The sequence below is a fragment of the Aplidium turbinatum genome, chromosome 1 (assembly GCF_918807975.1).
Source record: "Aplidium turbinatum chromosome 1, kaAplTurb1.1, whole genome shotgun sequence".
Classification (NCBI taxonomy): Eukaryota; Metazoa; Chordata; class Ascidiacea; order Aplousobranchia; family Polyclinidae; genus Aplidium; species Aplidium turbinatum.
In genome coordinates, this window is record NC_137472.1 from 22,636,508 (window position 1) to 22,663,133 (window position 26,626).

At 38.1% G+C, this 26,626-nt stretch overlaps 1 protein-coding gene across 3 annotated transcripts in view; it reads left to right on the top strand.

Annotated features, from left to right (window-relative positions):
- LOC145770140 (chromatin remodeling protein domino-like) overlaps positions 1-26,626 on the top strand; it is a 169,121-nt gene that overhangs the window by 36,132 nt on the left and 106,363 nt on the right. For all 3 annotated transcript variants that reach the window (XM_082581728.1, XM_082581733.1, XM_082581740.1), the window contains 2 exons: positions 18,547-18,687; positions 20,499-20,688. In XM_082581728.1, coding sequence (XP_082437854.1) covers positions 18,547-18,687; positions 20,499-20,688 — 331 coding nt within the window. The remainder of the gene's footprint in view (positions 1-18,546; positions 18,688-20,498; positions 20,689-26,626) is intronic.

Consider the following 26,626-nt stretch of genomic DNA (forward strand, 5'->3'; position numbering starts at 1 on the left):
CAATTATGATTGCCTATTTGGAGAGTTTGCGCAAACCCTGTATTAATTTTTCAGAAACCCCAATTCTGATATCATGTTTCTTCTCTTATACCCCAGTTCTCAATCACGGTGGCCTTTCATTACTAAAACCTACTATTACGACACAACTAGGGATGCACAATACAGAATACCTGGCTATTCTAGAATATTCTAGAATAATTAATTTCGAATCTATTCTGAAATTACACGACAATTTTTTCCAAATAATATTGAACAAAAAGCAAAAATATTTGTACTTTATTTTGAATTGTATTAGTATCACGTGTCAAACAGAGTACAACATATGATAAATCAAGCATCATACGATGCATCATCATACGGTCACACGGAAACGCACTGCGTGTCTGCAGTTCTGATAACTGCACAAACCCTATGAAGGAAGAAAAAAGTCGCTTGGAACAAACAGTCCATGAAGAAAAAAGTCGGCGCGCAAGACGGAAAATATCAACTTTACATTGTTTAACGTATCACACTGTTCAATGTTTATTTAGGAAATTTATTTTCGAATCCTGATATCCGAAAAGAAACTGCAAATGCGATTCGAATACATTGAGATTCGAATCTCTAAGATTCGATATTCTGTATTGTGCATCCCTAGACACATTTGAAGTTCCCCTTGCTGTTCTATAAATTTCCAAATTTGGTTGGTTTTGTGGCGTATTTTGGAATTTATTTATTGTAAGCGCCAAACTTGAACACAACTAATTTTGAATTTAGGGGATTTTTTGGTTTTAGACTAATTTGTCACTGTGTCAGTCGCGGTGGTGCCACGGCTTGTGGTTTAGCACAAGATCTTGTGGGTTTTACTTTTGATCTTGTGCTTTAAGTTTTACCTTATTTGCATAAAACTATTAAAAAAAACTTTGAATTGGCATAATATGCCAATTCAAAGCTTTTTTTTAATAGTTTTATGTAAATAAGGTAAAACCTAGCATTTGATATAATTACTTGCAAATACCAAAATTGCTTCTTTTTGTAACACTAAAGTATCGGCCAAAATATCGGTATCGGCCTAAAAAAGTGATATCGGTATCGGCCAAAATATTGGTATCGGTACATCTCTAATTGCAATGCATGTACTTCATTACTCTACCAAAAAATAATGTGTAAACTCACGCTACATTCGCTACAATTGCTTTAATCGCAAAATAATCCAAAAGTCATAAGTCACCTCAACATTTCAACGTATATGAGCAGTTCTAAAATTCACATAGTTTTAATTTTCAGATATGCTCTGCGTAAATAATTTTACAAAGTGAATCCCAAATTTTGAAACGGTACCTTAAAAAATAACAGAGATATCACTCCTAAAGCATTAGAACAATCGACAGCCCCCCCCAAACTGAGCAAGACTCCAGGAGCCCAACCTTGTAAGGATTAAACTTTAGCTCGTAATACGCGTAGATACTAAACTGAGCAAACTGCACCTCGTTATTGACACTCCCAAGATAAAACAAAGCGAAAGAAATCAAGAAAAACGTTTTTCAATCATTGTTACTCTGCTTCAACGGCACCATGCTGGCGTTCATCAGCTACCGTACTTCTGTTTCTTTTGTTATCTTATGAGCAGCGCTCTTGTTGTAACAAGTAGATCTTTTAATTGAGATCGATCCGCAATGAAGGCAGCCACCCCAAGCTAAATTCACCGGGGGTCGCCTATGACTACTGGTCCATGTCGACACATTATATATAGTGAAAGTTTTTATTATTGAAATATAAATTGTTCTTCAAATTCCCACCTCAACACATCAACATATTTTCAGTCTATAGTTGCTGCAAACTGTATGCCATTTAGCTAGGGGTGGTTAAAAACTTTTGTTTTGTCGTGGTTTTATTAATTGTTTTTTTTTTACATTCTCTATTTATTACACTGGTCTACACAAAATTTCAGGTTTGAGTTTTGACAACTCATTTTAGCTAATTTTGGGGCGCTGAATCCGAAAATGAACTCAGATTTTCTCTATCACATCACGTTTTTGAGATATGAAATATCCCTAATTTTTGAAAAAAATCAACTTTTGCCCCCCTTCTGTTGTCAAAACAAGGAATTCTGATGCAATAAACACTGTTTTACTTACAATAATCTAGCTTTAATTAGCAAACAAGCATTCTATATTATATTCACACAAATTTGCGTTGTCTTTATTAAAATTTTATGCCTTGGAACAAAAAATAGGCATGCAAAAGAGCAACCATAATAACATCAAACGCTACATTATGCTGACGAACATGTCGATAGGACAGTGACAAGGTATTATCTGAATTATAGCCTACAGTTCACACAATATGCACATAGACATTCCAATGAAGTGCAGAAATTCTGAAGACACACACAGAAATAGCAAAGTGCCAAAATAAAGATTGACTCAAAGGGACTTGGGCAGGGCGAGTTCAGAAACAGTCAAAAAAAGAGCTTTCATAAAATATGAACTCTTCACTTATACGCTTAAAAATGCTCTTTTGAGGGACTTTCTTTTATGAGCAGCATCTGGAATTTCTCTTTTAAAACTCCAGCAATAGTCGGCCATCATATGACAATCCCACCGACCTTGATAACGCTCCTCCATAATTTTAATATCCTGGTGGAAACGTTCACCCTGTTCTTCACTAACTTTCCCAAGGTTTTCTGGAAACTCATCTGCATGGCTCTTCAAATAGTGAACTTTGATGCTCATCCTGCATCCCAAATCTTCAAAACTAAGCAGTAGCTCCCTTAAGAGATCTTTATAATTTTCTGCTTTTCTGTTTCCCAAAAAATTTCTCACAACAGCATCGAAAGCATTCCAAGCTCTAGCCTCGAATGGCAACATTGATTTTACAAAATTTTCATCCTTTAACAATTGCCTGATTTGTGGTCCATTAAAAATCCCAGCTCTTTTTTTCTCTTCACTGAGACCAGGAAAAGCATAACATATATACTTGAAACACTCTCCTTCATGATCCAAAGCTTTTACATACTGTTTCATGAGACCAAGTTTGATGTGAAGAGGAGGCAAGAGGATCTTTTTGATATCAACTAACTGATCACGTATGATATTTTTGTCTCCAGGTGTCAAGGTGAGCCTTGGAGGCCACTCTTCTTTGTTCCAGTGCTGATCCTTGGCCCTGCTGTCCCAGTAGCATAGGAAACATGGGTATTTGGTGTAGCCACTTTGTTGCCCCAGCAAAAAGTTCACCATTTTTAAATCTACACAGATGAGCCAACCATGCTCATGGTACTTTAACTTTTCAAGAACGGTTTTGATGTTCTGATACTCTTCATTCATTGTCACCGAATGTCCTATCGGAATAGAACCGTACACGTTACCATTGTGAAGTAGAACACACTTCAAACTTCGTTTGGAGCTATCAATGAAAAGTCTCCATTCGTCTGCCTCATACTGTGGTAATCCCATTTCTAGAAGAAGCCCTTCTATATTGTTGCAATAAACGAAATCATTGTGGGAAGCAAAATATGGAAGCAGTTCTTCTTCTCGTTTGCGATAAAATGTCACGCTTGTACCAGCTTTGAGAAGTATCCTTTCCTGTAGCCTTGATGCCAATAACTCCGCAGATTGCTTAGGCAAATACAAATCTCTCACTAAATCATTTAATTCCATCTGATTAAACTGGGAAGGCTTGTCTGACAGATTCTCGGGTGCTGGTTGAAAAATTTCACTTTCTCCTTCACTAAACGATGCTTCTGAAGAAGAAATAGCCTCTTCGTGTAGTTCTGGAAGTGATGTAAATACTGGCAGTGGCTTTTCATCACTGTGAGGAACTGGCCGCAATGCCGAATCCAGATTTGGATATTTCAAACGATGTTTACTCTTTTTGTTATACCCTTTCACACTAACAAGACAAAAATAACAATCGTCAACATGATTTCGTTGCTCTCGCCAAATCATGGGTATTCCAAATTTCATTTGTGAACCTTTTCCTTGCGACCAACTTCTCAGACATTCAAGGCAGGTCTTGCACACTTTATGAGGAGCCCAGCTTTTGTCCTGGTCTCCCAACTTGACTTTAAAGTAAGCAAGATATGCCCTTTTTACAAACGTGGTAATATTGCATTGTTGAGACTTCAACATGAAGCATCCACAAATGTAACAAAATATATCCGGATCATTACAATATTTTCTTCTTTTGCTGGAAGCAGACATAGCTTGAGATCAAATATAACCTTTCTTTGTTAGTAGTTTTCTAAGAGCAAGTTTTTCCACAGAAACACCACTATACCAAAAACTCTAACCGACTTGAACTCAAACTTATAAAGTATGAAAATACCTTTTCCTTCTACAAACCACTTTTCAGCTTGAACTCTGATGTTGGTATGTACAATGTACATGTGCTTTATGAAACTTCTAAATAAATCTTCCTTATTAAGCAAGAATTTATTACTAAGTCAAATCTACTCCCACCAGCTGTCTTCCTACGATATTCCATCTGCACAGAGATAGCAGCTGACCCACAGATAACGCCTGAGAAGCCAAGACAGGGAGTTCAAGCCAGCATGGAAAAACTCAACGCTACCAATCTCCACTATGTCCTATTACGATTATCATAATAGGAATTTTTTTTATTTTGGAGGAAATCTGAACCAATTTATGAATTTAGTGTAAAAATATCTCTATGTTTGAAAGTTTATAGCTGTCAGAAAATAATTATATTTGACATTTTACTGCACTAAAAAGGGTAAAATTGGTCAATTTCATAAAATAATGGCAGCGATAGAAAGAAAACTTGATGTGATCGAGAAAATCTGAGTTCATTTTCGGATTCAGCGCCCCAAAATTAGCCAAAATCAGTTGTCAAAACCCAAACCTGAAAAAAAAAGTTGAAATTTGTAGACCAGTGTTATCCGTTTTATTTGTTTTTTTCGTTTTTTTTTTATACTATTTCCACTCGGCTCATGCATTTTTTCAAGTAACAATTAGTAATTTTACTTTCAACTTTAGCCCTGATTTTGGGATACTAAAGGACATTCTAAGACCTTTTTGAATTTCCCGTCTGAAACCACCCTACCCTGAAAATTACTTTTCGCGTCAAATTGCCTTGTAGCCTATTGCATTAACGTCAATTTTTATTTAAGGCATTTAAAATTCAAATATTATTTGCTACTATACTAAAACATGTTAATCGGCTTCTTGTTTATGAGGCAGCAATTCAGGCAACATCTCCCAATTGTTGCAACTAGTGCAACGTCTTCGTATCAGGGTCTATGAGATCCACATGTTCTGCAGGTCGAACCACTAGACCTTGATTTATGATGTGCTGTGTTGTTTGATGTTCACCACAAACACAGGCTGGTTAGTCACACAATCCCGGGAAAATTGGCCTCTGCCTTTAATGCGAGCCGTATGCTGGAATTTTTTTGGCTGTTGGATAAGGGTTCCATCTAGAGCAGTCAGGGTTGTTGGTATTTTACCCGACCCAAAAAAACCCGGGTGGGTTTTTTCAATAAAACCCACTTAAAAAAACCCAAAAAAACCCATAAAAAAACCCAGAGCATCATATTTATCCAGTTTTTATAAAAAAATTAAAAAAATGAACAAAAACACTACAAAGTACTTAAAACAAACTTTAAATTAGGACTTAAGGATGTGATTGTGAAGTAAATTTCCAAGAATAAACTGAAAACGCAGTGGATATTGTACAGTACACAAAAATCAAGTAATGTCACTTTGTGTATACTACACTAAAACTCATTTATGCAAGAAGGCCTTATAGTTAAACTGGTGAAAGTACTACTCTACTGTAGTCTGTATATATGATGCAGTGCTTCCACTTTTACAAAGCTAGATTACCACTTGTATTACCACATTTATCCTCAGATTACTACATTTTTTACTGTGATTTTTTACCCGATCTTAACCGTATTTCGACTTACTTTTACATTAACACAGTGGCTATTTTTACCCACTTGTTGCCATAGTTACTATCAGGTGTTGTCAGAGTTAGGATTAAAGTTAGTAAGGGTTAAGATAAGACTTAGGAATAAGGTTAGGGTTTTGATCTTTACCCAAAACTAAAATTTTTTCTAAAATGCAAGTTTTTGTTTTCAACAGCTTTAAACTTTTCTCAAATTACGACAGAATTCCTTATCCGGCAACGCTATTATTTGGTTATATTTACACTATACCGGTATAGTGTATGATAAGGCCTAAAACAACTACCGTACTCAGTTTATTAACAGAACGTCCGAATTAAGAAAGCAAAGTACCAGTAGCTAAGCCAGGAATTTTGAAAGGGGGGTTTTGACGCCCGCCGCCTCTTCGCCAAAGGCGACACCCAGCGGCGGGGGATCTGGGAGCGTCTCCAGAAAATTTTGAAAAATTACTTTAAATTTGGTGCATTCTGAGAGCATTTTCAACAAAAATGTGGATATAAATATTCCTGTAAAATGGTGCTGTCTGGTGGCATAGCAAAAGAATAAAATCATGTTTTCTTGGGCATTTTTCAGTAATAAAGCTAATCTCTATGTTTTCTTGTTGCTAATTCCTGGCTGAGATATTTGAATGTTTAGCATTCGAAAAACTCGCTCTTTTAATGCAGTTTCGTTTAAAATTAGGCAAACTTTGTTTTAGAGACATAGAGACTGAAAGCATCATTCTCAATATCGGACGTCACACGCGTGCCAAAGGGGGGGTTGTAACCTCCCCCCTGGCTACGCCACTGCAAAGTACTGTACTTGACACCGCAGCTAGAATCTGAAAGACATATTGACTATGAATATGATCACATGGTCACCCTACCTTCAAAGTCAAAAGTCAGGACGCATTCCAAAATCAAACCGAAAACAGTGGAACATGCTAGTCGCATGCTATTATAAGTAGTTTTTTGCATATCTGTTCGATTTTGGAGGACAACAGTTTAAATGCTCTTATTTATTGATAGTATTTTATGTCAAATTTTCAAAATTTATAATTTCCACATTTTGGCAACATTTCCACACAAAATTTCCATATTACCACATTTTTACCACAAATTTTTCATTACCACATTTTTACCACAAGCATGATGAAAATTCCACAATTGTGGTAATTACCACAAAAGTGGAAGCGCTGATATGATGTGTAATGCAATTTAGGAGGCTATTTACCAATTACAGATTCTGGATTCTAACGCATGGCTGTTTCAGAGCATTTGCCTAAATGGCCACGCAATTGCTCATCCATTACTATATATAATGCATATATATATAAATGATAAAAAATATTTAAACATGATGGCATAAATGCTCCTTGCCTTCAAATCTAAAGCAAATGATGCAATAATGTGATTTCTACCACGGTAGCATCAACTTGGTATGATATAGAAATCAGTGGATGATGCAACATCCAACTTGATCTTGAAATTAATGGATGATGCAACATTCAAGCAACAACAGCCCTAGTGGATTATTTTATTGAGTTATGCAAGCATGTACTGTGAGTGAAAGGCACTTCATTCGTAAAAAGTAGTTTTGAGGTGAAATAAGCATGAATCTACTCTTTTTTAAAAAACCCAATAAAACCCAAAAAAACCCGGGTTTTTTTAAAAAAACCCGGGCAGGTTGGGCTTTTTTAAAAAAACCCGGGTTTTTCTCAACCCTGAGAGCAGTGGTTCTCAACCTTTTTGTTTTGGTGAACCCCTGTTGGTACCTTCGAAGCGGTCGCGGACCCTTAAAAAAATTTATCTGAAATTTTGGTATAATATATCGTTTCTCCTATAATTGAATCAAATGTTTTATACGTTTCGAAAGCACACAATTAGAAGAATTTGCAGAACTCGCGATGCACTTATGATGATTGATGACATTGACGAAATTGTGTTATGATGAGCTTCATGTTGGCACACAGCATCAAAAATCGGTAATCTATATGCTGATTTAATATTTTTCGATAAATTTTATCAAAAATCAATAGAATTTTTGCAAACGTTACAAAGAATTTCTCCTTAGTTTGATTTCTAATTAATATGAATTCGTTATTATAATCCTTGTCTTGCAAAACTGTGAGTGGTAATAGGCTGTTGATTAACGTTTGCATTTCCAAGTTAAGCATTGATCAGTAGACTGCTGTCTCAAAATAATTATGTTGAACATAGGCTAATTAAAAAAGTAATTAATTAAAATGTTATTTTTTTAGTTAGGAAACCAAACCTTTGTGCAATGTCCTTTGAAATTTCAAACGACGATACACCAGTTTGTTGGGAGGTACAGTTTGAAAATCACGGTAATACACAAATAAAGCACTACCAACTAATTTTTAATTTTGTAGTTTATCAATCAAGCTGCAAACTCGCACATTTTCATGGACCCCCGGTTGAGAACCACTCATCTAAAGGCATTCGTAACTGACGGCCAGCTTCCTTGTTGTTAAGGTGGAAAGGTGTGATGGTAGTTTTAGCTGTGTTGAGTTTTAGTCTCCAGTCCTTTAGGTATTGTTAGATCAGCTTCATATCCTTTTTGAGGACTTTTCTACTTTAGTCCAATTTTTGTTTGTATACAGTACGGTAGGGCTAAATCATTTGCATAGCTGTACTCGTGTGGACTGTGGAGTTTGTCTGGGGAGTGTCTGTAATATAAATATTGAATAACATTGGTGCTAAGCAAGATTCTTGTGGAACTCCATTCCTTAGATGGTGGGGGCGGCTGCTTTGTTGGTGCTGGTTTTCAGCACAAATGTGCAGTTTGCTATGATGTTAGCGAGAAAGCGAACAAGTTGTTTGTCAGGAATCTTTTGTAGGAGTTTAAGCATTAGGCCTTGATGCCACACTGTGTCATAAGCAGCCGTTAAGTCTACTAATATGACAGCAGCTTTATCTCTCCTCTCGAAACTATCCTTTATGTCAGGGGTCACCAACCTTTTTTGCATGGGGGCCACTTTGGCACTTAGGAGAGCTGTGGTGGGCTGCACTAATGAAATTTTAGGTAGGTTGACTCTTATGCTAGAAAGTAAAGCATTTCGTACTTAGTATCCAGCGTTACATGTTGTTAATATTTATCTTAGAATACCGCAGCAACAAAATTAATCGAACAACGCTAGTACTGCCAGGCCAAGCTCCTTTAACAACACTTTTGACTTCTGTAACATGGCCTAATAAACGAGGCCACTTGTTTTGCGCACTTATAGCGAGGCGAGCGGTTTCATCAGAATATTCATCGCCAAGCAAGAGTAGTGTTGTCACTTTGCTTCACAACAGATATCTTGCCATTAACAGTTTCAGTAAACATGGAAATGTTTGACACATCGCAATACAGGCTACAATAGTGACCTGCAAACATATCACCGAAAAATAGGCTTCAATAACAGGGAGAAAGAAACCAGGCACCATGAAACTTGTGAAAATCACCAAAAAAACGTTTCTATCGTAACTCATGAACAGTGTTCCCTCTGAAAAAGCAATGAGTTGGTTTTTCATCCTTTTTTGTAAGAGTCTATAAAACCTTCTTTTCTTGATTATTAGACAAATGTCACTTCTTCTTCTTCTTCGTTTGAACCTTGTTCTTCGCCACTTCAAGGGTCGAGGGGCTCTGCCTTTTACCACCCTTGGGCAGTGGCGGCGACGCGGTTTAAATGTTTGGGCAGGTGTCGAGCAGCCATTGAATTGATTCGTCATCCAGTTCACGCAGTCCACGCACACCATTTGGCGCATGGTAGATGGCGCAGTTACAGATGGTGTGGTCTGCGGTTTGTTCCTCCATGCCACACTCACAGATCGCGGATGGAGCCATCCCCCATTTGTGCATGTTGAAGCGAAATAGTCCGACGCCAGTACGAAGGCGGTTGAGCCGCACCCAGGCCTTCCTGGGCAAATGCATTCCGGTTGGATGGTGGCTGGTGTCGGAGATGAAACTTTGGAGTCTTGAGGAGTTCTTCTTCCACTCCGAGCTCCATTGGTGGTCCGCCCAGGTTGCCGCACTGATGGATTGATCTTCAGCACTTTTCATCAGGAGTTGTGCGGCACGTACAAATGGGTGTCTCGATTTCAGTCGCCGAGGTTTCTCGTTCACAGACTCGTAGAGACTTGAGTAGAGTAAGTGGTTGGGGTTCGTAGCTCGACGAGAGAGAGACAGGATGGCTTCTTCACGACGAAGCTCAGCTGGTTGGATGCCTGCAAGGACAGGGAGATTTTCCGATGGTGTAGGTCGCAGGCATCCTGTCACGATACGCAGGGCGTCGTTTATGGCAGTGTCGATTTGATGGCAGTGGGCACTGCGGCTCCAGACAGGTGCACAGTATTCTGCTGGAGCGTGAACTAGCGCGATGGTGGCAATGCGCAGGGTATCAACTCCGGCTCCCCAGCCAGAGCCGGCCAGACGCCTTAGCAAAGCTGTGCGTGTTGAGATCTTTTTGCGTAGTGACTCCAAATGTTGACGGTAAGTGAGCGACCTGTCCAGGACTACCCCTAGATATTTAGGGTTTCGGCAGAAGGGCAGGGTTTTTCCATTGGTGCTGATCTTGAGCTCACGCTTTGCTTCCCGGTTGTTTAAGTGGAAGGCTGTCGTCACTGTTTTGGTTTCGCTGAGCTTCAGTCTCCATCTCTGGAGGTATGCCGAAAGTGTCGACATGTCCTGGTTTAGAGTCCCTTCTAATGTTTCCCAATGATTCGACAAGTGTAGAATGGCCAAATCATCGGCATAGGCATACTTTGCGGATACCGTGATTGGCAAGTCGTGGGTGTAGATGTTAAACAGAAGGGGGGCCAGGACAGATCCCTGAGGGACGCCATTTTTAAGGCGTCGTAACCTGCTTGGTTTACCACTTCCGGTGGTGAGAGTAAAGCTTCTGTTGTAAACGAGCTCCATGATCATGCGGACCATGTGCCTGTCCGGGAGCAGGCGGAGCAGTTTGCAGGTGAGGCCTTGGTGCCATACAGTGTCGTATGCAGCTGTGAGGTCGAGAAACACAGCACCAGCCTTCTTCTTTGCCTCAAAGCAGTCTTCGATGTCTTGAGTCAAGAGAGTGACTTGGTCCACAGTAGATCTTCCATGTCGAAAACCAGCTTGTTCCCGGGGCAAGAGTGGGTCTATAATTGGTTCGACTCGAGTGTAGATAAGACGTTCGAAGATTTTAAAAGGGATGCAGAGAAGAGATATAGGTCGATAGCTCTTCGGATCCTCTTGTGGCTTATGAGGCTTAGGGATCGCGACTACTTTGGCTCGTCTCCAAATTTTGGGGATCTTGAGTTGGCATAAGCAGGAAGACAAGAATTTTCGCAGCCAAGACTTCATGGCGGTGCCAGCATGGAGTACAAGTTCGGGGCAGATGTTATCGGGACCAGGGGCCTTACGGGTCTTAGTAGATTGTAGGGCAGCGGTGAACTCATCCGACGTAAACTCATCAGAGATGCTTTCCTCGTCTGGTGTTGGGATTTTCCAGAGATCAGACGTTTCCCTCTTTACAAGTTTGGAGAACTTGCGATCGCCTATTTTGTAGGTCCCATTTTTCACCAGTTCTGATGCGATGTTATTGGCAGTAACGGGAGGGGCGTGCTGAACGACCTGTAAGGTTATTGACAGTGCTCCATGCTATCCGGCTAGAGTGTGTAAAGTCGATAGTGTTGACGGTGTTTTTCCATCTCTTGCGGTGCTTATCAGCATGGCAAGAATTGTTGATTAACAACATTTTGCAGTACTAAGCTAATTATTTTCATAATAGGCTACCAGAAAAAGTTATTAAATTTATATATAAAATTTTTCCAATTTATTATAAATTGAATTGGCAGACAGACTTATTTTGCCAACAAAAACTTGCATAAAGGAACACTGCTCGTGAAACCCAATAACGGTGAAACACACACTAGTATTTACAGGACATTTACAAACTTAACATAAGCAACCCTATGCTCACAGACATTTTCGAGATTCAAAAACAGACGTTTTAATCAACCACTGGGACAGCGTGGCTGGACAATGGACATCGCATTGGAATGACTTTAAGTGACCCTTACCTAGAACTACAATCTGATTGGTCAGTCGGTGGAATCGTATGCAAAACGAAAATATGCTTCCCAGAAATTATTTTTTGCCTTCATGCTGTTTAACTCCTCAAGAAAAGTATTTTTGGTTATACTTGTGCGCTGATACCTTCCGCGGGTCGCACATAACAGCGTGGCGGGCCGCTAGTTGGTGACCCCTGCTCTATCTCATTAGTCAATTTAGTTCTTTGATCGGTTGTGCGGGAAGTTGCGGATCAATGACTAATTTAAGGCGTGTCATAATGAGCCACTGAATGGTTTTGAACTGCGGCCAATGAGGGGGTTGAACGTCTTCCATGCCTTCCTGCTGGAGTGGGTAAAGTCGATTGATTGAACTGATTGATTGATTGTTGTGGTTTGTTTTATGTCGCTTTACAACATCTAAGGTCTTTTAGCGACAGTCATTATTATAATACCTATTTAGCACAGTTAGAACACAACAGGGCGTAGTGAAGGGTGCAATACGACACAACACAACATAATCCGATACAGTAGTTTAAACACATCATTAGTGGAAACAAAATTCTTGTAAGAGGTTAGGCCCACGAAAGTCAGGCACTTCTTTCGAATTGCACGCTTGGTGTTACAAACTGAAACAAAATAATGAAAGCCCAGCCAGCAAATCAATCGCCTTCCACACCGAATCAATGTCTGTAGACGCTGAATCAATGTAAAAAGCGATCGATCTCTGGCTGGGAGCAGGCACGACATGGGTGCACTGCAGTATAACATGGATGATTACAGTGATTAAAATAATAATTTAAATGAGCTTATTGCAGGAGTTTATAAAAGCCAGCAGATGTGTAATAGTTGGACAATTTTCAGCAAAATTTTTCACCGATATGTTTATTCCATACGTGCTCAGATTTTGTTCAAGACACTTCCTTTGAGTTGCATATTTACTGCAATGAAATAGAAAATGATTCACCGTCTCAGGGGTCATACATGTGTCGCATAGTCCAGAAGTGTGGCATCCGATCTTGAAGAGGTGTTGGTTTAATCGGCAGTGACCGGTGATGAGTCTAAAGACGGTTGGATGGTCAGGTTCTTTGTTGGTTCCTGCAATTCCCAAGTGGGAATGAATTTGTGACAAACCACATGGGGGACTGTCTTCTCAGCTACCAAAGAGAAGTATTGCAAAGGGCTCAGTAGGATACGTTGATACTGGCAGAGGCAGGATGAAGAAGTTTGTTTATCTCTTTATCAACCTGTTGTGTAAACCTTTCCCAGTTTCCACCTTTTAATTGTTGGATTTGTAGGGATAGGTTCGATGGCGTTTGCTGGAGTGATCCATGATGGCTAGGGCAACTTTTTATTGCAGTAAAATCGTGAGAAATTTGCACTTAATTTTAACATTGTAAAAGACATTAACAACACGCAAAATTAACTCCAACACTCGAAAACGAATTATGAAATGCTATATATGGACTACGTTAGTACGTTACTTTACAATGCAGAAACATGGACACTATCATCACAAATGGTTAAACGACTTGAGGCATTTGAAACGTGGATTTATAGAAGAATGCTTAAAATTTAATGGAAGGATAAAATCACAAACAAAGATGTACTATCCAGAATACAGACCAACATGGAAATTCTACAAACAATTAAATCAAGAAAATTGAAATATTTTGGCCACATGATTCGCAATAATTCTATTCAAAGGCAACTACTAGAAGGAAAAATGAACGGCAAACGAAATAGGGATAGACCACCAAGAATTTGGACTAATGATATTGAAGACTGGTCAGGACTTAATTACAAAACTGCAGTAAAAGAATCTCACAACAGAGAAACTTGGCGTCTCATTGCCTCCAACCCTCGACGAGAGGAAGGAACTTAATGATGATGAGCAGTAAAAAGTTGCATTTATGCACAAGTATTTTAAAATTATATTGCAAAATAATGAATGCACTTTTATAAACACACAGTTTCACCGACTTAGCTATCTCAACAAAACTTGACCTCGAAAGACTAGACACAACCTGTTTCCGTTTGTACTGGCTTGGCCAAAAGCCAAATCATACTTCCACTTCTAATTTAGATCGGGCGCTGTTGTGCTTTGCTGGGATTGTTGAACTTCTAGCTTCCAAGCCAACTGTTTCATCATAGATAACACTGGTCAACACACATTTTGGTGCCAAGAAAGTGGTTAGTTAGTGGTCAGGGTTAGTTGTAAGTGGTCAGGGTTAGTTGTAGCAAGTGCACCATCTTCCGGAGCGGAAGCTGTTAGGCTGGGTTTAGCTCCAGAAACATGAGAATAGAGGTTTGCTGAAGTTTATTGAGAGGTGGTTTGTACAGATTAATTACATTTGTACCATTGATTTCCATTGCTAACCACTCCGTGCTGACCATTCCTTCACAATAACTTGAATTTATCAATTTAGTGCGGTATCTTACTTTCTGCTTCTTTGATTAGTATTGATTGCGCTACGCATCTATTTCTATATTTGGTAAATTCAAATGATTGAAAAGTTGATTTGCAAAGTTTTAGTTTAAAATTTTGTATTGAGCTGCTTAACGGTGCGTCTACAGGAGAAAGTGTTCTTGCTTAAGGTGACAATACTAGTGCTAGCAATACTTTTTGATGGTGCGGATAAATAAATCCAAATCAAACATGATGTTGTTACATCCCCAACAAGTTACATATTTTTGAAAAGGTCTTGAAATGCTCTATAACAGGGGTTCCCAAACTTTCTGTTCATCGGTACCCTTTGGTCAATTTATAGATTCGCTCGTGTACCCCCAAAATTGTCTCATATTTTTGGCTTTAGAAAGTTTAGATATTGCAACAAATTAACAGTAGAGCTGCATTAGAAGACTGCATTCATGATATTTTGTACCAATCAAAGCACACAAAGTTATTCATAACAATGCAATCCAAGGTTAAACAAACACTACAATCAATCAAACAAACAATATATCGGCTGAATAAGCCCAGCAATCCTAGCTAATGTGATGGATGAGCCTGCTTTTTAGCAACAAGCTCATTAATACGAGGTGAAACATTAGCAACAGCACAACAAAGATCATGTTCAGGTGTTTTGAGCTGTGATCTGTTTTTTTGATTTGATTCCAAGCAACACTGAAAATGTTGACTCACACAACCATGTTGATGGAAACAACCAGTGTTGGATTTCCAGAAGATTAGCTTCCGGAACGTTAGTTTTTTACTTTCCAAATGCGCTATGCAAATATTCGTATTTTAGTGAAACAATAACACAAAAAAATAACTTACAAGTTACAGCATACAATTTTTTAAGACATTTATCGTATTCAAAACCGTAAAACCTCTGGTGACTTCGGGTCTCTATTGCCGGGTTACGTCTCTGGCGCAACCAGGATCAATATACTTGGCTGGTTAAAACTTTTTCAGTGGAGGACCGACCATTCGTATAAAGAGTAAACTTGAAACAGTTACATAGTGTGTCGAGAAGCACAGTCAGATGTCAACATGAGGTTCATTTATGAAAATACGCGTTCACACTCGCTCGATGAAATTGGAAGGGATTTTAGTGATTTAAGTGATTTATCAAGTGATATGAAGTGATTTATCAAATTTTGAAGACTCTGGGATCTTCTTTTCTTGGTTATATATTCACGAAGTCCTCTCACAGCTTTGCGTTCATCTAAGCGCAATCTCTTTGCCACTTCAATGATTTCATTTTCTTTGTATGTCATTACTGTGTCCTCCGGCCAAGTAGTTGAATCAACTATTTTGCAGGCGTTAATAAATGGTAAGTCTGTTGAATTCACCAAGCAATCTTGGATGGAATTTCTTAAGTGATGATAGAAGATGCGAGAATGATTAGCGGGCATTTTCTGTAATTGTTTACATGCAATTCCACATCTTTTAACTCTAAGTTTGCTTCAGCATCGTTGGCAATGCGATAATGTCGTCCGGGTTCGTTCCTACGTGTTTCAAATAATTTTGCAAGATTATTAATTTTGTTATCTACATCCCAAATAGTACATGCTCTGTTTTGCAGTTCGAGGCTTAGGCTACTTCGGATAATTCTTTCGAGGATTTGTATATCAAAGCCAAGTCCAACAAGAAATCCGTGGATGTTATCTTCGACAAGAGTCCTTGATATTTTGCACGTTCCAGGGAATCTCTTGTGTCGCTACTAGCTCCCTTTTTGAAATGTCCGACAAGTGCTGGAAAATCATTTCAGACGGCATTAACTGTGCGGAAACTCGAGGCTACCCAACGTGTGTCCAGTATCCTTCCGATTTTCAACAACTCCACTTCAACAGCCACTGCACATTCACCCAATTCCCTGCTTTAGTTAGGAGAAGCGTGGTAAAGGCTATAGAACTTGTCCATAAAAGATCGAAATCGATTCACATTACTGACTGATCAGTAAGATCGATCTTACAACACCACGAACCGATAGTTTCAATCTAAATGGTTTGTAGGCTACGATACCACACTACAATGTCTGGAAATTTACCACGAAGCAATTTTGCCACACCATTTTTGCGACCTAACATCACAGCCACGCCATCACATACAACACCAATCAAACAAGAAGATAAAAATGTTGTTGACATGCCATATGATTTTAGGCAGCTCTTCGGGGAATCGAAGATGATATTCGCCGTAAGACTAGCGAGCTCAACAAGATTCACAAATACATTCACAGGTTCGCTTCCGTCAAGACTGGTACGAAAATATATTAGCCTATCAGAGTGGATACGCGATTTTACGTGGTCGACTCATCAAGAATTATAGATATACTTTTACTGAACAGGGTAAAGCATAATAAGAGTATAAAATATTTGAGCTTCCGGAACGCCGTTCCGGACAAGTCATCTTTTTGATCGAGCTTCCGGAGCGGCGCTCCGGACCGTTCCGGCTGAAATCCAGCCCTGGAAACAACATTGAACAACAATGCATGAATAGCAGGTTCCGCAATCTTTTGTACGACTTGCACATCGTAAACCAAAAATCACTTAAATTTCTCTCAGAATACACATCGCGTGCAAAGCCATCATGTTGCAGTTCAATCAGTTCCTCTTGCATCCCTGTCTCAGCCTGCAGTGTCTGAGCTATGGTCTGAGCGTTCGCGATGAAAGGATTCCTAAGATATGCAACTTCGACTTCACCAAGACTTGGAAAATAGCCGTCAATTTCCTTTTCCAACTTCATAAGATAAAAAATATTTTAAGACAGATTAGAAGTTGTGGAAAGAATATCTTTATACTTAATCTAATGTACCCCTTGAAAAGTCGAAATGTACCCCAGTTTGGGAACTCCTGCTCTATAAGATAGAAACAAAAATTTAATAAAATAATAACAAACAAGCTAGTCAGTTAGCTTTGAAGCTAAACAAAAAAATTAAAGCAAAAATATTTGAAACCTAAAAACATAAATGAGGTGCACCCTATCAAGTTGAAACTATTTTACAATTGCCCTATTAACAAAAAAGATAATGGGAGGATTTTTTCCTAACTGATCAATGAACAAAAATATTGTGTCACAAAGTATACCACTTCAAAACAAGGTATTTTTATTTTCTTTTTTTTTCATTAAAGTTGTATTAGTTTGAATTTCAAAAAACTTTTCCATTATTTGAATGCTCATGCTGCTGTGAACATCTCCTGAAAATTTGAAGCAGATTGGACAAGAAATGAAGAAGTAGATACATTTTTGCTAAAAAAAACAATATTTTGAAAAAACGCCATTGCATAAAGTTAGCAACATCATAACAAAAAATTTTCTCCTGAAATCTGCCACCTCGAAGTCTTCCATTGCATCTTCCTACTGCTAAGAGTGCTAAGAATGCCAACATTCAGCTCAAGTTAACATCTCTGACAAAGTTTGCAAAACTGATAAATCTCTAATCCGAATTGTATTTTAAAAATTGAATGCTAGAAGGAACTTAGGATATTTATCACAAGTCAATTCCAGTTCAAAAATGCCAAATTATACATTTTTTAGAGTTCTGCAAGTGGTACTGAGGGTAAGAAAAACTAGTGTTTTTGCACAAATGCGTTTGAGATTCAGTAAAATTTTTACATATTCAAAATCTTCATTAAATTTCCTATCATTTAGAGTTAAAAACAAAAATTCAATTTTTTTTATCACTAGTATTGTCGCCTTACTTACTATTGCTATTGTCGCCTTACTACTATTGTCGCCTTACTGCTATTGTCGCCTTACTAAATCAATGTTTTTGTTTGAATCGACAGTTGCACCTGGTAGTAATGGGAGTTGCTTGTGTCCAGTTTACTGTGTTGTTTTGTTTTTGTTGCTATGCTTGCAGAAGCCCTGGTATTCTTATCTCAGGGTGTTCCTGAATGACTTTAATCCAGAACACCGACGGTTATGTTCCATTGAATCTGGTTTTAAGGTTGCGTCGTTTGCAGTTATCTAGCAGTTGATCTTTTTGCGCAGACTTTCTGAAAAGTCTCGGGTTAGGGTGTGCCTCATTTATTGACATAGGAGTTGTAGATTCAATTCCATTTACTATATCAATTTGAACCAATGAAATCTTTCTTTTACGCCCCACATCAAAGTAATGTGAATATTCTGTGATCGTGTACTTTATTTTTCAGTTAGTTCGCATGGTTTTAAGTCACCACAAAGATGAAAAAGAACGGGAAAAACGAGCAGAGCGTGAAGAACGACAAAAGTTGAGGAGAATTGCTTCCAATATTTGTAGAAAAGTCAAGGTCTTTTGGTCAGACATAGAAAAGGTGAGTCATTGGAATCACTGCAGTTAATAAACTGCTGTGTTGTTACTGCTTCAGTTGTAATTCTATTTAAGTTTTTTACCTTAAATCAGTGGTACTTTAGCTTTCTTTTACTGGCACCATTTTGAAATCAACAACCAGCAGCCTCTTTCATCCCTTTAATAACTCAAAAGTGATGTGTTTACATGTGTAAATAACAAAATCATTATTTCTTCAATCTTTTTTCATTCACATAACTGACAATGAAATAACAGCTTATGATGCTTTCCTCATACGGGTGTTCTTGAAAATTGTGTTTTTTTTTTCTTGTTGTTTTGTGTCTAAATAGAGACTTTGATATTCTATTGATCTATTCTGCATGCCATCGGTCTTGAGATTTGATCGAGACAAAGTCTGCCAACCACAGATCTTCTCCAACGTAGTCTAGCCAATGCTTAGGACTTTCTCAGGGTTATTCCCAAGAGCGTTAAAGCAGTGCTCTTTAGCCTTTTTTGTAGCGAAATCATTTTTATAATTTTTCAAAAACTTTGTATACCAGTACCAGTACCTCACAAACAGAAATGTTCATTTGCGCTAAAAAAAATCCAAAAATGAAACTAGCGTTATATGGCTCGTTACATTATAAACAAATCAATGGATTAAACTTGTTTGTGCAAGGTACTACAATCAATCACAAAAAGGCAAAAAAGACACAGAGTAAACACTACTTCAAGTTAGTAGTGTCAAAAATAGATTTTGAATCATTTGGACAGTGGATTTGAGATCTTCCCTAGTGTTAAAATGCCAGCAGGAGCAGATTTAGAAAAAATTTTTGGAAGGTACTGCAGTTTCATGGGAATCAAAATTTTAAGAGAAAATAAACCACATGAAAAGTGGAAATCTTAAAAAGCAAACTGATCGGCAAGAAATCTGGGCAGCAACCTTGACATATTCATCTTGTTTTGGAAGCTTTTTTAGGTATTTTGTGGCACTGTTTTATTTATTTTTCTATATACCTTTTAATACATATTAATTTATACATATATAATTTATCTTATGCCGATTGAGCACTTTACTGGGGGCACCTTGCTATGCATTGCGCAAAGCTCACTGCTTGCAGTTTGAGCACTTTTGCAAGGTTGGCAGTAGTACTATTCTTGGTGCTTACGTACCACGAATAGGAAAATGTCACATGGAGGTATATACCTTCATGGCCATTCCAGTGTAAACACTGCACTGACGAGACCGGAAGGTCGATACGGTGTGCACTGTCTGCAGTTATTAATTACATATATATTTTATATAAAAACAATGAAAACTATTAATACTACAAAAAGTGCTCAATGCCAAGCAAGAAGGCAAAGCAGAGCGAATTAAATCAAATATAGTTATTACTATCTGACTATATTTGATTTATATTTTATATATTAATTTATATATATTATATACATTTTGTATGTATTGTATATTTGACGAAATTCATCAAATTGAAACTAGATTTGTGTAGAAGTTGGAGCTAAGACTGAGAGATTTCTATCACTTTAGTTTTTAACGAAGCTTGTATAGCCTAGTGTTGTAGGTTACAATCTTTCAGTAAAATTTTAAATCTCTTTCGAGGTGTCCCTAATTTCCCGTACACTCGTACAGCCATTTTTTGGATTAAATGGTGTCAAGTAATGCAGTAATATCATCTTGTTCAACCAAAGTTAGCAAAATTTTTGTTGACTGACCAGTGGCTGCTGTAACTTGTGTCATTTTAATTTTGTGTGAATAGCAATAGGCTGTGTTCATGTTTATCCCTTTGAAATGTTATCGTAAAATAAGATCTTAATTAGGTCGTGGAATATAAACAGAGGAGCTTGCTTGATGAAAAACGTCAGAAGGCACTTGATCTTCATCTTAACTTTATCGTTGACCAAACAGCAAAATATTCTGATTGGCTTACTGAAGGACTAACTAAACCGGGAGATTCAAAATCAGTGAGTCCTTCAGTATCACGATCAAGTTCGAGAGCAGGAAGTGACGGTATGTCGTAAATAAAATATGGTTTTTAATTTCATAGAAAAACATTGATGGTATTGTTGGGTTAGCGTATAAGTTGTGATTTTACACACAATGGAAAAGTATGTATGTTATGATATTTGTTATTCAAATATTTTAATACTCCACAAAGAGGTGAATGCCTGGAACCACCAAAAGTTTGTTTTTTCTTGCTCAACTTTTTAAGCTTTAAACTGCATAAAGTTATGTCCACACGAGAAAGTAGTTTTGCTTAACCTTTCTTGCTAAAGCTAGTTTTTAAGCTCATTTAGTCCACACTGCAATCTCAAAGAAGATTTTGCGCGCTTGAACCGCTGTCACATGAGACCAAGCATTGCAACTGTTCTTTAATAACTAGTCAGAGTGAGGTTGACGTCATAGATTGGACTTGACCAAGAAATATAGGGTGCAGTGTGTGAATTCATTCAACCAGACGAAAGACGTTTTATGCCTTTTCTGCTTCACCTTTCCTTTGATATTTTGTCACCCTAAACTTCAGAGTTTAGGTCTGGAAAATGGCAAAGCAAAATTAAAGTTGGGAAGGCGCCATTCATACATTTGACTCTGTATTTTTTGGTCGATTTCAATGTATGATGTCATGGTATTTTTGTCCAGGCGATTTACTTCTTGCAGAAGCATTCAGACACCTGAGTAAAGTTAATGGTCAGAAACAACAGGCTAATATTATCCATGCATTCAATAATATTAAAACCATCCAACTACAAATTTCTTAGTTACTTGACCAGCGGGTCCACTACTATTCAGAGAATCCGATTTGGAGAATTCCCTATTCGGAGACAGCCTTTTTCGGAGAAAGCCCATTTCGGAGAATTGTAAAATCACAGCGGCATATGTCTATTGAAAGGAATTAGCTTGATTTACAATAGAGTAATGAATGATTGGATTGTTGATGTTTGTAATGTATTGATGGATTGGAGGTCCACGTCTTTTAGGTGCGGATAGTTAGGCGCTGGTCAAATAGGCGCACACACTGTGGCGTCTGGATATTTAGGTGCGGAGCACTGTGGCCCGTTCATTTAGGTGCTATTCCTAGTAAAGTCTGCAGATTGTATCAGCTCAGTTTTGGCAAAACCTAGTCGGGGTTTTGAAGGAAAACTAAGTTACTCTTCACTCAAGCCTATCACCCGCTTAATTATATACTACGGTATATTTTTTACTGATGTTTAGTGTAGTTATTATTTGACTGATAATATATAACTATAAGTGAACTCAGTCATGTTCAGAAACTTGAATAATTTATCAATAAAGCTTTCGCCGACGCAAACCTGGACTAACAGCAAATAAATGCCGAACACGCCCATTAAAAAAAACAATGTATTTTTCTGTTCAATATAACATTTTGTGTGAAAAGCATTGCCGGTTTAAACAGCTTCCCTCATGGAAGCCATGACATATTTTTCTGTTCAATACAACATTTTGTGTGAAAAGCATTGCCAGAAGAAGCAGCTTCACTCAGTGAAGCCATGACTAACAACAAATAAATGCACTCGCATTAACAAAACAACATATTTTTCTGTTGAATTTAACATTTTGTGTGAAAATCATTTCCCTACCTGCTAAGCTGTAAAAAATACTTGTTTTACATCAAAACAACCTTTTTCACAAAAAGATGCTGTAACACAAAACAGTCAAAGAATTTTTGATGTCAACACAACTTTTGAATGTAATGTAATAGGCAAACCAAACGTGGTAGCCTATGGGTTTCATTGAAAGGAAATATGTTTGCAACCGCCTAATTGGTCAAATTCAACTTCGGTACGGCAGCCTAGCTCCCGGCCAGCAAAAATTGTCATTTTTACATCGTTTCAACATCACCAGACGTTGAAATCGTGTACAAAAGGGAACTTTTGCTGACTAGGTATAGGTTGTAACTGAGAAAAACATTTACAAAAGCCATTTGATTTGTTCAAAGAACCCAATTAGCCTAACAGTTCGTATTTACATTGATTCAATGTCTGAATACGTTGAATTGCTCATCATTGGCCTATCGTTTTTGTAATTTTGTAAATGCTTTGTAATGCGCTTGTAAATGCAATGTTCATTTCACCGATCAATCAATTTATTAATAGTTGAGGATTCGAATACAGTACAGGCCTCGAAATTCGTTTTTGTTGACGGCGGACAAACGTGTCCGGTTTGAGCAGCTATCTCGGCGGACAAATTAAGTCTCACGGCGGACACACCAGCTTTAGAGTCGATCGTCATGCTTAATCACTTTATCTTGATAATTCTTCACCATTTGAGAACTATAGCTACGGTTTAGAAGGCTTGTTAAAATTGCAGTGAAGTCACTCTGAAAGGCTTTCATCAGACCAACGACGTGCGCTGGAAGAGTCAAAGCGCCCTGTAGCTGCTTGATACCCGCATAACTGATTAACTTCCACGAAACGAGGTCCTGTGGCTTCTTGCGTCACAATGCTTTGGGCACGAGTCGGAAAACATCTACACGAACGCTACTATTTTCTGCTGTGCAAAGTTTCACTAGGCTTTATTCTTTAGGTTTATTTTTGCGCGTCATGTTAACGAAAGAGAATTTTCCCTGGGCCTTTTCTTTCTTACAGTAATATCAAAGCTTAACAAATTTTGTAACCAACCTTGCCTTATCAATATTACTCGGAGATCATAGCCAGACATTGTGACGTAAGAATTAAACTAAGTTGCGCGTGAATAGTGTAGAAGTACCCGTACTCCCATCGATTCTTGGCGAAGAATTCACCTATGTTACGCTGATTCAATGTCATCAATCGAAGCAACGTAAAAATCGAAACTTTTCCTGCTTGAATGGAAACTAAGGGATACGATACAATATTAACATTTTCTAGATGCGTGCTAGAATGCGTAGGAAATTACATTCTCGCAAAAATTGTTCGTGCTATGACGATTTGTATCGCTAGTTCCTGTGTTATTTCTCGGCGGACAAATATGACCGATCTAGATGGTACTTCCCGCGGACATCACATGCTGTGACGGCGGACATGTCCGCAGTGTCCGCCATGAATTTCGAGGCCTGCAGTAGAATTCGCCTATAACGGCTTCATTTATAACGTCAATTCGCCTATTACGTCACATTTCGCTCGGTCCTGGCAGAATTCCTATCTTTTACATACATTGTAGTTCGGCTACAACAGCATCGCCTATAACGTCAATTCGCATGTAACAGCACCCTTTATTGGTCCTCAGACGTCTTTTGTTCGTTTATAACGTCACTTTAAGCCATCACCTTCACCACAAACGGTCAGTCTTTTAATCCAGTTAGCGCTGCTGCTTGCAAAATGTCTTCCCTTTATTTCGCTACGTCGTTCTCAGCAGGGACTTTAAGTGAATTAACTTTTTTCCCGCGTGAAAAACTATCACATGTAAAAAGCAGCTCTACAGCTGACCTTTAAACAACTCAAAGCAACAGTTGTACAATGTACGTGCAGTACTGTATAAACTAATTAACTTTTTTCCCGCGTGAAAAACTATCACGTGTAAAAAGCAGCTCTACAGCTGTGTCAAATCCGTTTCAAAACCGAAACAGCTCAAGATCAATGCCTTTTTTGCTAATAAACAATGAACTTTTCTACTACTGTATGTAATGAGCTGGATTGCGCAAATTTCCTGTACCTTTCGCTGTAGGTTATTTTTTTTAAACAATTTCTTTGTTTACTGTATTTTCTGCGTGCCTTTTGTCAGTTTGGTGGTACACAGTAACCCTGATTGGATTATACACCTCTTTCTTTAATCAAAAAATACTTATGGAATAGTTTGCGGTAGTTCGTCTATAACGTCAATTCGGCTATAACGTCAGTTTTTGCAAATCCCCTAGAGGTGCCGTTATAGGCGAAATCTACTGTATATTCTAAGTTTGCATACAGACGGCGACGCAGGATACATGTCAATTTCATGTGAGCAAACATTTTAAGCTAAATTTCATTTCAATTTATTTTTCTTTGTCGGAATGCAAAAGAAGCGATATTGTGGAATAAAATACAAAATTCTCTAAATAAACAGAAGGCGTCGTTGGAATTTGAATTTTCTAATAGTTGAGGATTCGAATATATTCTAAGTTTGCATACAGACGGCGACGCAGGATACATGTGTAATAGAGTGGTTCAAAAAAATACAATTTTCTCAGAATCTTTCTCCACAAGGCTTAAAATGTGCCATTTCCCCATAGAAGTGCCCTTGCAAAAAATTAGACTGATTGGAAGTCGTTTAAAGGTCAATCAGATTTTCACTTTTTTACCACATTCTGCCTATGTCAAACCCTATCGCACACAGGCCGATATTGTGTACAAGAATTACAGAGGGGGAAATGCCCGCTATCATCTTGAAAACCACAGCAGAGAATGAGCTAGACTTCTATATGATGCAGAATTAAACTTAGTGTGTATGTAAACAGATTTATTAACTTAACACCCAACAAAGCAAAAATCTTATTTCCATACTAAACTATCGGCAATTCGGCATCTACCATTATTATTGAAAAACACTCGAAACCGGCATTAGTCTCATCAGTCATCACTTCAATCATTTTCATGAGACTCAGAAACAGTACCAGTACCTACTGCAGTTAGTAAGCATCTACAGGAAAAGGTTTCCGGTGCCAACCAAAGCAACCCTTAATCTCAACAAAGCCTGAAATGAGACTGTGACGAAAACAGTGGCCGAATGTCATATCTGATTTAACACCACAGTCCTTGATGCTAACATTGTATTTTAATTCATTTATCGTGATATGGATGTCTCTTTGTGATAAAAGGAAAATTGTATTATGTTTAAACTTATTTAACCTATCAAAATAATTGAAGTGATGACTGATGAGACTACTGCTGGTTTCGAGTGTTTTTCAATAAAAATGGTAGATGCCGAATTGCCGATAGTTTAGTATGAAAATAAGATTTTTGCTTTGTTGGGTGTTAAGTTAATAAATCTGTTTACATACACACGAAGTTTAATTATGCAACATATGGAAGTCTAGCTCATTCTCTGCTGTGGTTTTCAAAACAATAGGGGGCATTCCCTCTCTGTAAGTCTTGCACACAATATCGGCCTGTGTGCGATAGGGTTTGACATAGGCAGAATGTGGTAAAAAAGTGAAAATCTGATTGACCTCTAAACGACTTCCAATCAGTCTAATTTTTTGCAAGGGCACTTCTATGGGAAGATGGCACATTTTAAGCCTTGTGGAGGAAGATTCCGAGAGAATTGTGTTTTTTTGAACCACTCTAATGTGTAAGCAAACCTTTTAATTTAATAGTGCGTCGTTGGATTTTCAAAACATTTCCGAAAAAGGCTGTCTCCGAATCGGACTCTCCGAAACGGGCCATTCTGTTGACCAGCACCCCATCAGCCAGACTGATGTTATGGTGTGAAAATATTATCAAGCAAGAAAACTCACGTTAACGAGTGTTTTAACAAAGCTGTTCGCATTGAAGAGTATTTTTTCTTACTTGTGCTTGCTCGCGCTTAAATTTCAGTAGGTGGCACACAGTTCAATTCTCTTAAACAAACTAAAAGTTAAGTTTGCAAGCAAGGAAACATTTATCGTGTAGACCAGGGCTTCCCGATTCGTTTATCACCCCACACCCCATTGGATTGATGAAGCCAATCTCGCACCCCCTGTTTTGAAGCGGAGTAGTTCTAAGAAAAAAATTCAAAATACGTACGAAAACAACGCAGAAAAGCAGCTCACCGGCCTTTATATGGCTAACGAATGGGAAAAAGGGCAGCCTTCAACAACGCAATAACACAAAATGCAAAAGCGAATAAATAAAGAAATAGCACAAGCTGAGAACATAATGGCGTTAATCAAGATCTTTGACTTTTCTCCTGCTTCTTCTTTGCAATTATCTGTTCGAAACGTGGAACCTTGTGGGACAATGCAATGCGCAGATCATTTTCGGAGTCCAGGGCGTAG